The 13,500-nt window shown below is 40.3% G+C and overlaps 1 protein-coding gene across 1 annotated transcript in view; it reads right to left on the bottom strand.

Annotated features, from left to right (window-relative positions):
* LOC105467818 (RNA binding fox-1 homolog 1) overlaps positions 1-13,500 on the bottom strand; it is a 2,482,591-nt gene that overhangs the window by 33,555 nt on the left and 2,435,536 nt on the right. Inside the window, 1 exon segment of the mRNA XM_071083652.1 lies at positions 3,928-3,992. Coding sequence (XP_070939753.1) covers positions 3,928-3,992 — 65 coding nt within the window.

Genomic DNA, 13,500 nt, shown 5'->3' with positions numbered 1-13,500 from the left:
ATGTCATTTTTGTCACATAAAAGTAGCAATTTCTATCTCTACATTAGCAGTGAAAGTTTAAGGTCTCAAAAACCAGGGAGAGGTATCCATTAAAACAAAACTATGTTGCTTTGCAGTCTTTTGCTCAGTTTAGAGATACCTGTGTGGCCTGGTGCTACTATATGTCAAAAGCTTCTTAGCTTTCATGTATCTTTACAAGAAATGCATGTTTTATGTGGAAGAAATGGCCCCTGGTAACTATCAGTGTAATCGGATTGTGATGAAATCTGAGAGAAAAACTCTGTATTGCTTTAGTCTCTAGGCAGTCTGCATCTAACTACTTTCTCCCCTGATGTGGAGGGACGTTTTCATGCATTGATCATTAGGAAATGTTAGAGTGTTAGCAAGCAGGACAAGCATGACAAATGTCTGTCTGTCTGGGGAGATAGCATTTTCATCAAAGCTATGTACACATCATATTTTCCCAAATATTTGTGGCACAGTTGATCAAACAGGGAATCTTACCCCCACTGCCTTCCCCCCACCCCCACACCAGCCCCCAACCTCCCACTTTGGCTGCTTCAAGATGCAACAACAACAAAGTCATAATACACAAACCATCAGCCAATCAATAAAGAGAAGCCTGCCCCCAGGCTTAATTCAAGCAAGCCATTCATCAAGCTGATGTGATGGACCTGTCCAATCCAGAACGTATCACAGACACATCAGCAACACCAAGTGGCATGCAATGACCGGATGACCAAAGGCCCCTCTGCCATGCTTCAATTGGTTCAAGCTCAGAAAACGTTCTCCTTTGAGAGTTCAGACAGTTGGCTTTGCATAAATCAAAGTGAGATTAGAAATAAAGATTTGGTGAGGTCAAGTGCTTACCAAATGTTTGCTAAATGCCAAGATAAGATGTTCACCTATTCCCACTAAATTTGTCAATGAGACTCTAAAATTACCTAGTCCAGTGAGGTATTTTCCTTTTGGGGAAATCTCTGCCCACACCAGATGCTCTTCATTCTGGAGGTCAACATTCAGAGACTCTCAGGTTGCTCCGAGATGATCAGCATGTGATCATTTAACCAAGATGATGATGGGCAGGGAGTTGCAAGGTGCCCATTAAGGACCTTCTGGACAGTCCTGAGGTTACTGGAGTTCAATATTTCTCAAAGGTCCCTGAATCTTTCATTTGATGAGGGCTTAATTTGTGCTGATAAAAGGTGAAATCCTACCAACTGGGGACATCAAACTTTTGCTTTCAAGACGTCTGAAGAATGAATCTCATGATTACAGGGAAAGTTTGTTGCTGTTTCTCTTGATCAATTGACAGCCAGAGAGCATTACCAAAACATTCTCAATGCCTGCTGATTTTACTTCCTGTTTTTGAAGAAGTTCTTTTGTTAAGTTTTTCTTTATCTTGCCTGTCTTCTACAGAAGAGGAACTAAGAATCTATCACTACTTATTCTATGCTGTGATGATATAAAAATAACTGGTTACACGATTGCTACTTCTGAGAGAAATTCTAGGTACTTGGCATCTTCAATCTAGATTCAAAAGCTATTCTGATAATTTCACATTTTCCCTAAAAGTGTCGTCTTATAAAAAGGTATTCCTTCTCAATATCCATTTATTAAAGATAAAAGGAGGTAGCACCATTTAATAGACACTTTAAAAATTCAGAAATACAACTTTAAAGATTGCTTTCTGTCCATTTACTTAATGAATGTACTTCAATGAATAATTCCATATGTGGCAAGTGTCTTGCTTATGATAAACTTAAATAAGGATAGCTATCAATTTCCACAGCAACCAAGAAGACCAAATGTGCAAATTTCTCTAATGAACAACAAGAGGCCAATTATATGGACAACAGAATAGTTAGTTGGTTTCTTCAGCTGAAACTATGGTACTAAAGTTAGAATTGCAGTTATTAAAGATTTACCAATCCAAGAACAAGGGCAATCTTTCAGTGGGACATGTTGCCAATGAGAAATCTGAATAATATCAAAATAACAGATTGTACACATATGGTGTTCCAAAATGTAGAAATTTAAAAATGTCTAGATGAATGCAAGTAGAGTTGGCCAGAATCTCAGATAATTCTAATAGTATCATATGTTGTTTATTTTTTAAATGTCTAGACCAGCCTTATTGAAGGAGGCAATTTAAGTTATATATTTGTTAATCTTTTTTTTTTTCAACTTGGGGGGGTAGATGCACTTATACTGAAAAGCAAGATAATCAAATCCTTTTAAGATTCTTATACAGCAGGCTAAAGTTACTGTGATTATAATTATATGCAAAGTGGGTGTTTGAGAATGTAGCATCTAGAGATATTTTCATAAAAAATAATTAAGGCTTGCAGTTGAACCACATTGCAATTGATACTTTGTGAATCTTCAGTGCAGAATTTAATAACATTAGACCTTTTCATTTGTACAATGATCTTGAGTATTTTTTTATTAGCCTTACTGACCCTCTCTACTTTTCTAATCCAGTGTCAGTGGGTTGAAGATAACAACTTACATGAAACACATTTTGCATCTTGGCAACTGATTACTGGGTCAATGTATAATTTATGTATTGAGAACCTTGTCTTGACAATTGTCTGGATTTCTCTGAAGGCCCCCTACAGCCTTGAGAACTTGTTATGGCTGCTTATAAGAAGATACCCGCATAGAACCAGACAGCAGATCTCAACTCCATCTTACCGAGAACCATTTGTTAAAAGTGTATGCATGGGGTTTTCAAAGTGCCGCTTTTAGGGTTCAGGAATTTACTCTGCTTTATTATATTGCAATAATTCTACAATTAGCTAACAGCACATCTCGTGAGAAATGGAATGGAACTGCAGAGAAAGCACACCACAGCAAACCGAGGTAGGAACTACATCACAACAGGCCGCGTAGGAGCACCAGAGGCTGCCGACACTTCCCATTCAGGAGTCAAATACATCGCCTGCTTACCTGTCTGACCCAGCATGCCCCAGCCACACATGCAAATTGTTATCATTGTTTTATTCATGAAACGTATTTTTTAAAATAAAGGACTCATTACCAAAATAAGCACCCTCAATGACATTTGTGCATGCAGAGCATCTGAACATTCACATTTATGTCCTCAGAAAACAGAGCCAAGGAGTTGCATTCAATATGAAAACACACACTTTCCTTTTCAAGGCAACCATACAAAAGTAGCTACGGCTTGCTGCTTCAGGAACCAACTCATCTGTTAAGCCTGGGTAATAGAAGCCCCTCATTTCCACCCCACCCGCCCACAACTTGCCCATCCATTCTGACTACTGCACTTCTCAAACACACTGGGTTCCTTCCACTGCCTGCCTTAACATGTGGTGTGCATTACAAATAAAAGTTGACTTATGTTTGTAGGATTGGACACTGGGTATTGCCAGAAAGAATGAATCTCCTTATGAATGCCAGGGACACTCTCCCTCTCCTTTATTTCAAAATTTAAAGAGGCATTGGAGGGAATAATTTATTCCGTATAAGACCTTGTAAAAAGGGAAATAAGGGACTTGAAATTGAAATAAACCTTGTAGGATCGTGGTCTGTTTTTCTTCCTATGAGTTAGATGAAACCACAGTCTCACATAGATGACCATAAGAAGGTTGTACAGAGTGTGTGTGTGTATGTGTATGTGAGCAAGCTGTGTTGTCACAGGAATTAAGAGATGTTAAAAACGACACAGGGACAAGGCTATCATTTTCTTTGTGTCTTAGCAGAGAAAGTAGTTGAGAATGGGCTGAAGCATTTGCCCTCTGTCTATGGGGCCTTGAGTTCATGTTCACCGTGGGACCTAACTTTTGGGGTGCTACCTCCCCAGCAGTCATGCAGTTTCACCAAGACCATACAAGAATCTCCTCTCCCATCAACTAAGTTAATTTCCAAGTACTTGTCAAGCATGAGAAGGATGACCCTTACCTGTCACTGTAGGCAGCGGCCGTGGCAGGGGTAGGCTGGGCGTAGCGGTATGCAGCATAACCACCCTAAAACACAAGGAGAAATGTGACTCAGGACTGCAGCAGAGCCCACTGCAGGGACGCCCAGTGGCAACACCGCACCAGAACAGCAGTTACCCAAATCTACTGAGCTAAAGTTGAGGTTAATGAAAGCTTAGTATCAAAGCGAAAGTACAAAAACACCGTGGAGAAACAAGGGGTTGGAACACCAACCCCAGCGGTGTTAAAGGTTAGCGGTCGTAAGCATATCCCAAAAGAAGAGCCTAGAGGCCTTGGGAAGAAAATGTACCTAAATGTTAATGGTGATTGTCTTGGGGTGGGGAGGATTATGGGGGATTATTTAAACACTCTTTATACTTTGCTGAACTTTCCAGATTTTCAAAATTGATTCTGCTTTACCTTTATCAGATATTAACTTAAATTTTATTCGAACAATTCTTATTTTCTTATAAAGTTAAGTAAATGCTCTCCTTTTTACATTTATTAAGTCACCCTTTGATTGAAAGTTTATTAGTAATCTCTTATCTGGTTGTCTAACCACTAATGTTATTGAAGACTGTCTTTAGCTGTCTAAATGTTACATAATTATTACAAAAATGACTGAACATTTCTTTTTGGTCAAAGAGATCACATGGTTATATATCATGCTGCTTCAGATGGAGAATTTGTTTGGTGTGGAAAATATGATAGTCTTCTAATTGGTAAATAAAATCATTAACAGAAAAAATCTGAAAAGAAAAAATAATTAACATTTAGTTGTATGTACCAGTAATTGCAATTGTTCAATTAAGCAAAGAGGACGAGCAAATAGGCATATTCAAAAGGAATTGTGTTCAGTGGAGCGTTGATGATCAAACTGTGAAAATAACAGCTGCTTGCTCAGTGGACCGCAATGATACATCAACCAGTGTACGATGATCTCAGCACAATTAAACAGGATCCAGTGTCCACTGATAACACAGGACTATTCAGGTTCTAATTAGAACACACAGTCCCATAATCCTCTGAGGTGAGCGTTCTCACCATCACTATAAAGGGGTGACTCAGGACAAAGTAGTGTGTGAGAAGGTATGCAACAGCAGAATCATGACAGGGAAAGGTAGGTTCGTGGCATTTGGCCTCATGAAACTAAGTAATACAATAAGACATAGATGAAGCAGGGAAGCTACAAAAACCCTCTTTGAAGATGTAGGTACACTGGTCTCAATATCTTTCTGCCTCCTTCTGGCACAGTTAACTTTCACAGTAAATATGCTATCATTTGCATAGCAATTCAAAGAAACAAGTTTATCTTTTAAAGTTTATTCTTTGGATCGGTCCTGGAGAAGACACATCTAAAACATCCTGACAGATAATAATTTAGAAAGTTTTTTTTTTTTTTCTTAAAGTTTCCCATAAAAAGATAATGAAAGTTAACCACAAAAAAGGTCTTAGCCAGATGCCACCTGGTGCTCCAAATACTATGTTCTCCAGTTAGGAATGGGGGAACTCATTAAATGTGCTGAGGAGTTATAAAACCAAAGCAGTTATGACAGCACTGATTTCAACAAACAAACCGGGCGTGGTGGCTCATGCCTGTAATCCCAGCACTTTGGGAGGCCGAGGCGGGTGGATCACAAGGTTGGGAGATCGAGACCATCCTGACTAACACGGGGAGACCCTGTCTCTACTAAAAATACAAAAAATTAGCCGGGAGTGGTGGCGGGCGCCTATAGTCCTAGCTACTCGGGAGGCTGAGGCAGGAGAATGGCGTAAACCCGGGAGGCGGAGCTTGCAGTGAGCTGAGATCCGGCCACTGCACTCCAGCCTGGGCGACAGAGAGAGACTCCTTCTCAAAAAAAAAAAAAAAAAAAAAGGTGATGGACTAAAGAGAAATCGGGTCACCAGGTTTCTGGAGCCATTTTTCTATATAGCTTGTTCATCTTGGCTTCCATGATGTGTACAGAAAGATACAGGTGTGCAGGCACATACATTAAACTTAATGAGGTAGGGAGGGGCTAGAACTGGCTAGCTGATTTCTGGGAGACATCAGCTTGCAACAGGCTTAAAGTTTTGAGTAGAGAGATAGTGTGTGTGGTATGTGCGTGTTTCTCTCTGGAACAAGAAAAAGTATTTGCAGCAGTCAGATGTCATGTCAATCATGAGTTGGTGACTGTGAATTTGGTCTCACCAAAGATGTCTAGTAACATCCTATTTGCAAGCCTCTTGGTTTGAACTTTGCATATCTTCCACCTTCTGCCTTAGTTTCAATCAATGGAAGAAGGTAGCAACTCTGATAAATGGGAACAATTGCTGCAGTGCAAACAACTAAAATGAACCACACTGACTAGTACGTTATGTATAGTAGAAACATCAAATGCAGGTGTGTACACCTGGGATTCCTCTGCACAGCAAATGTGGTCACCTGCAAAGGTTTCAAAATGACCTCTACTGTTTGCATATGACTTGGCCAGTTAAAGAAAATGTGTGTTTCTATACAAGACGGGCACAAGTCGTCAATGTCCTGACATTTGTCTTTATTATCTAGAAATTTGCTTGTGAGTGTTCCTGATTCAAGGGTCAAGATCACAGTTTTCTTAAGTCTCCAGAGCCAGTGGAGAGATTTTTGACCTTGATCAGTGGTTTCATTGCTGTCGAGTAGACCACTTGGAGATGAATGTTCTATATCTGTGCTGTCCAACAGAGTAGCTACTTTTAGTAAATGACTATTGAACTTTTGAAAGGTAACTAGTGCAATGAACTGATTTTTTAAATTTACTTTTCAGTTAATTTGAATTTAAATGTAAATAGCCACATGGGGACTGGTGGCTAAAGGATTGGACAATACCAGTCTAAATGATCCCTGAAACATGTAATACTTAGGGAAAAGGGGATTAGGTGGTTTTCTCTCTCCATCTTTACTGCACAGCCTTCCTTTGCTATTTTTCGTCTGTATGCAATTCGTACTAGGGAAATAAGAGTTGTGTATTAACTCAGTATATGTGTGCATACACTGTAAAATATAAATTGCTTTACATACAAAAAATACAAATTGCTTTAATTTGCCTAACAGGTGACTTGAATCAATTTTATTGCTCTGTATTTTGCAGCCCACTGAGCATAGCCAGAACTTCTTCGAAGTTCCATGGTGATGTCTGTAAAAGGAACACTCACTTTCAATAGCCGTCACCAGACCATGTTCATGGTGAACCTGGTCTTCCGAGATCATATGACAAAAATGTGTCATTGACAAGTGATTTTTCCTGCCACCAAACCAAAGGAACAAGGCATGACAAGCACAAAGTAGTTCTACACTCCCCATTCCTGAAATACTTATTCCTCCACATCATGGGTAGCAAAATACAAACGTAACCTTATATAATAATTTCAAGTTGCCATTGTGGATCTTCTTGCCACCACCACCAAATGAGTGAGGCCACCAGAGTGACCCACTGGTGTGGACTGAGGAGTTTCCTTTGTTGGCAAAACCTCTAGAGGTCCCTCGAGGTAGTTACCCATTAAGCACCTCAAATGACGGTCCAATAAAGCATTTTATTTTCTGACTACACTGGAGATGGGGTCTCACTGTGTTGCCTAGCCTGCTCTCAAAGTCCTGGGATCAAGCAATCGTCCCAATTCAGCCTCGCAAAGTGCTGGGAGTACAGGTGTTAAGCCACTGTGCCCAACTAATAAAGCATTTTTAAAATTATGCTTGAGGAGAATGGTGGAAAGGAAAGTTTCCACAACCAAACCAGTTTGGCAGATGCTCAGTTAAATTAAACTGGTTACTCTGTTTGTGGAACTCCTTGGGACAATATTCATGAACATTGTGGGACCTCCAAGGCATCTCAGAGAATTTGAGGCTTCAAGATTTCACTTTAGAGCATACTTTTGAAAATAAATTGTTCTGTTGGACAAATAGTGAATTCTGGGAGGGAAAACCTGTGTGTGCTAGGGGGGACGTGGGCATCGGTAGGACTGTAACATACATGTGTTATGCATACTTCCTTCAACTGGTGTGCATAGGAAAGTAATGAGCTTAACCAGGGGTAAAGGCTCCCTTTATTACGAAAATTTCCAAGGGTCAAGTCTCACTTGGTGCAAAACAGGTGTGCTGGTATATATACGTACAACTTAAATCTTATTTACTATAATACAAGAACATTTTAAAATGAAACACTTTCTAATTTACCTATATTATGGTTTTTTGTTTTTTTGTGTTTGTTTGTTTTTTTTTTTTTTTTTTTTTTTTTGAGACAGTGTCTTCTCTGTCCCCCAGGCTGGAGTAAAGTGGTGCAATCTTGGCTCACTGCAACCTCCGCCTCCCGGATTCAAGCGATTTCCCGAGTAGCTGGGATGGCAGGCGTGTGCCACCATGCCTGGCTAACTTTTGTATTTTTAGTAGAGATGGGGTTTTGACATGTAGGCCAGGCTGGTCTTGAACCCCTGGCCTCAAGCAATCTGCCTGCCTTGGTCTCCCAAAGCATGGGAATTACAGGTGTGAGCCACCACATCTGGCCACGTTCATCTATTTTTGAAGAGTGGCATTCAGAGGTCCAGTTCTCTTGAAATGTGACAGTGAAAGTTCATCTCGGGAATTTTAACCATATTGCCCTTTACTAGGTCAAAGTACCTCTTTCTCACATTCAGGTTTTAATTAAAACTCAATCAATTCTCATGATTTACAAAAAGTACTTTCTAAATTCACTCATAATACTGAAGAAACAAGGGAATTGCAGCCACAGGGAAAGTAATGTCCTAAAACTCTCACTGATCATCCTCAGTTTCACATTTATCTTGACAGTTTCAATGTGGGTAATAGACCAAATTTGGAGAGACTAGGGCAGCCACATTCCAACGAATATGTTGACTTCTTCCTACGAATTTGTTCAGTTGGTGGTTGCTTCAGCAGTGAGAAATAGGTTTAAAAGCTATAACAATAGGTGTGAAATAAATTTCTAATCAGCTCTAAGACCAGGAAAGGTTATGTTAGATGTCAGGTATGCTGGCTCTTAATGCTGCATATGAGATTGTTGATTTAACCCCATTCCAGTTCACTCTGGGAACCTACTAAAAAATTACCCAGACAATTGGTTCAGTCAGAACCTTGAATTCTTTTTCATTGGATGTATACTGATTGACTCCAGATACATTTTTTTTTTAAGCTTAAAACCAGCCAAGCTAGACCACCACTTGACACACTCAGGATCTAACAAAACTCATGGCCAAGGCCAACTAACATCAGTCATGGAAACAGCACCCATATTTGGAAGAAACAGCCACAACACAGCGGGATATATCAATAGATATGGGGATAGCCACCTCTATTCTAGGAGATTTCATATTAAAACTGGAAAATTCAGTTAAGTCTTTTTCCTCCTATGTTAGAGAACAATTCCCCTCCCCAGAATTATCTTGTTAGTAAGGATTTCACAGCAAACCCACAATCATAGTGATGAGTTTCTCCACCAGTCGGGATTTCATACCTGCAGCAATTTATTGCCATACACAGGCTCTTGATACACTACTCTATAAAGAAACAGAAATGTAATGTTTTCAATGCAAAAATGAAATAAATAAAAGAGAATGCATAAGTCAGACAAATTCCAGAGCAATTCATTTACAAGTTTGCTTCTCTCTTACTTCACCAAGACTTAGGACTGACCCACCAAGCTGAAAGAGGCACTGGGCCTGGATAAACATTTTTAGTTGCAAATCTCTGCAATGGAGAGTATCAAGGTGGAGATGGGGATCAAACCACTTTGTGTTATAACTTGTGTTTATTTCTAAAGAAGAAAAAGATAATTTCATGGCTTCTTGCCTCTTAAAGCATATTCTAACAGTCCAAATTAACTATTTCAAATTTATCTCTTTAAGTCATGATTGGAATTTTCTGGAATATCTAAGGATTTAACATGAATGTCCTAATTATTGTAGTTAAGAAAACAGCACAGTAGCAACCGTAACTGCATAAATCTTTAGTTGTTAATTTCAACTAACAGCAAAATTGCAGTTCATGAATTCATGAATTACATTGAAGCTACGATAGCTACCTTTAATAATTTCAGACTAGAGAACTGTGAATAGATGTGAGTGTGTGTATGTGTGTAAACTAGTGTTAATATACATAGCTTCAAAATGCTATGATTTCATACAAATCTAGCACTGGCAAGGAAGGTCTCTTGTACAGACTAGGATGTCTTGTACAGACTAGGATGAAGTTTTTGGAGGTAAGAGTTATTCATGGGCAAGACTAATCTTCCGTGTGAGCGGTCACAGTTTGAAATACAATTCTCCAGTTCCAGGGCAGACACTGAGATGGCTGAACATTTGAAGAGACTGAGGGACGTACCCTCTAAAGGCGTGTGTATACTTTTTCCTATATAGCCTCTATATAGCCTGTCTTTCCTTCCAGTTTAAATTTACTTATGTTAAAAGTCAAAGTTTGTGGAGCTATGCCTGACAACATTCTTCTCTTTCTCTGCTAGTTCACTGCTTATTTGAATATTTCTAGTACAAATATTATTCTCAGTGGCCTGCCCACCCCATTATGCTCACTTCTCTCCCTCTTCCTTTCCTGTCTTTCACTGTAGTTTTCAAATTTTGCTCAACTGGAGCAATGACTTGGATTTGTGGGCTCAGGGCTTAAGCATTAAACTCAGTAGTCAAATCATGTGGGCTCAAGGCCCAGTGTCAGTGAACATTTCTGGACAAATTATTTTCTCTTTTCTGGAAAAAAAAAAAAAGCTTCCTGTTAGCCACGCGTGGTGGCTGATACTTGTAATCCTAGCACTTTGGGAGGGCAAGGCAGGTGGATCACTTTGAGGTCAGGAGTTTGAGACCAGCCTGGCCAACATGGTGAAACCCTCTCTCTACTAAGAATTCAAAAATTAGCCAGGCGTCATGGTGCATGCATGTAGTCTTAGCTATCTTGGGAGGCTGTGGCCGGAGAATTGCTTTGAACCCCGGAGGCAGAGGTTGCAATGAGCTGAGATCATGCCACTGCACTCCAGCCTGGGTGATACAGAGAGGCTCTGTCTCCAAAAAAGTTTCTCTTATGGAACAACAAAAAATAGAGGTAAGATGCCTTGTTGCAAGGGCTGTGGTGAGGAGAGATTAGGTAATACATGTAAAACACTCAGCATCTTGTCTCTCCCATTGGAAACACAGCATTCGCCTGATTTCTTGGTGGACTGAGGTCTCCACTATGGTGACTGGGGACGGCAAGCCAAATGCCAATCCTCAGTCACCTCGCAGTGAAAACAAGTTCTCAGGAAGGAAAGACTCTAGGGGTTTTTATTTAAAGAATTCCTACTTTCCAGCTTTACATGTTCCCTAAGTTACTGACACTTCTCATTCCTGAGTTTAAACATCAGTGAAATGAGGATACCTCTTTGTTTTAAAACATATGGGTGGCAGAGTGACATGAATTCAGAAATAATTGTGTTTAGCCATGGTGTTAACCAGAAACTTGTTATACAGAATTTAGGAATGGTGTAAAAATGCACTGGAATCTCAAGACACATTTGCTAGGAGGCCTTCATGGTTGCGTCTAATGGTAGAATGCTTAGGATGTTCTTAATAAAAAGGAACATGGTCAACATTTATAACTTATATCCTCTCACTCTTTCTCTCTGCTCTTCCCATTGTCAAACACCCCACTATGTTACTCCAGTTTCTATCCATTTGTCAATTCTTTTTAACAATTCATTATAATTTCTTTCTCTCCCTCTTTTCATTTGTAATATTAATGGTTATCTTTGGATCAAATACTATGTTCTTTGATCTCTCTCTGAGAAAGGTCAACCAACAAATGTCTTGGTTCAGTTAAGCAATGCTTGTTTTCCACTCCTTGGTCAATTTCTGGCCTTGTAAAATCTATAGCTTCAGGGGTCAGGTGTGGTGGTTCACACCTGTAATCCCAGCACTTTTGGGAGTCAAAGGCAGGTGGATCTCTAGAGGTCAGGAGTTTGAGACCAGCCTGGCCAACATGAGAAACCCCATCTCTACAAAAATACATGGATTAGTTGGGCGTGGTGGCAGGTGCCTGTAATCCCAGTTGCTCAGGAGGCTGAGGCTGGAGAGTCGCTTGAGCCCTGTAGGCAGAGGTTGCAGTGAGCTGAGATCATGCTACTGCACTCCAGCCTGGGTGACAGACTGGGATTACACCTCCAAAACAAAACTATACCTTCACTTCCAAATATGAGTGACTCTGTAGGTCTAAGAACCTTAGTCCTTGCATTGCCACTCTGTTTGTATAACCTCTACTATTTAGTTTGCTTAACTTTTTAATTAAAATGAATTTATGTAAAGGTATACCACTAAGCAATAATAGTGAACTGGTAGATTTGATATGTTTCATTATGAAACTTAAATTCCTATCTTTTTATACAAAACTCTGTGTGTGTGTGTTGTGTTCTGATCTCAGGTAGAAGGAACTCAGATAAAGATCATTCCTATCCTCCTTTGTCAGACAACTCCCACGTCCTCTCTGATGAGTAGCCAACCACACTGTGCCCGAGCCTCTCCACTGTGGCTAGAGGCACTGGTTTTCCTGCAGGGCTCAGATCCTGAAGAGGATGAAGGCTTTTCTTTACCCTCTGCCCAAACAAGCTGTCCTGGTTTTTTCCCTTCGTGTCTGGCTCACAGCATTTCATAACAAGTCTACTGCCTTTGGTGATTTCAGGACATCTGTGATCATCTGTCCCTCTCTGCTCAATCCTCTCTCCTCTGAAAACTTTCAGAAGGACGTCATTTGTGAGGAGGTTGTGGCTTGCCAGTTACCGGGATCATGCAGGTCTTTCAATGCCTATGTGCTTCGGCAGAACTAAAAAATGCCCGAGGGCTCCAACCTCAGGTAGTAGGGATGGAAAGACCATGGAAAACAAAGGACAGGGGAGGGGAGAGAGCAGGGTACTTAGAAAAGCCCAGTAGTTCTGGGATGCAAGCTGTTGAGCTGTTGACCTGCTCCGATATACCGCCAGGATGATGAACATTTTGAGCAGGAAGAATCTGACAGTATCCTCCTTTGTCTTCCTTAGCAGTGACCAAAGCTAGAAACTTACTACCCAATAAAATTAAAGAGGTTTATGGCCAGGTGTCCTGGCTCACGTCTGTAATCCCAGCACTTGGGAAGGGCGAGGCAGATGGATCACTTGAGGTCAGGAGTTCGAGACCATGCTGGCCAACATGGTGAAATCCCGTCTCTACTAAAAATACAAAAATTAGCCAGGGGTGGTGGCAGGTGCCTGTAATCCCAGCTACTCAGGAGGCTGAGTAGGAGAACTGCTTCCAGGGGGCAGAGGTTGCAGAGAGCTGAGATCACAGCACTGTACTAAAGCCTGGGTGACACAGACTCCATCTCAAATAATATAATAATAAAGTTTAAATCTATTAGAGGTGTCTGATGTGTCTAACATATATCCCAGGGCCTCTCAGAATTGCCCTAAACCTATTTATTGTGTACTGTTTTTAACGAGATTGAAGGAGTAAGCCAAAATCTTTAAGTAGAATCTCATACGACTTTCGAAGAATCTGTTTAACCATCATCTCTTTT

Source organism: Macaca nemestrina, chromosome 18, assembly GCF_043159975.1.
Source record: "Macaca nemestrina isolate mMacNem1 chromosome 18, mMacNem.hap1, whole genome shotgun sequence".
Taxonomy (NCBI): Eukaryota; Metazoa; Chordata; class Mammalia; order Primates; family Cercopithecidae; genus Macaca; species Macaca nemestrina.
The sequence above is the reverse complement of the archived record's forward strand: the minus strand, read 5'-3'. Positions and strand labels throughout refer to the sequence as shown.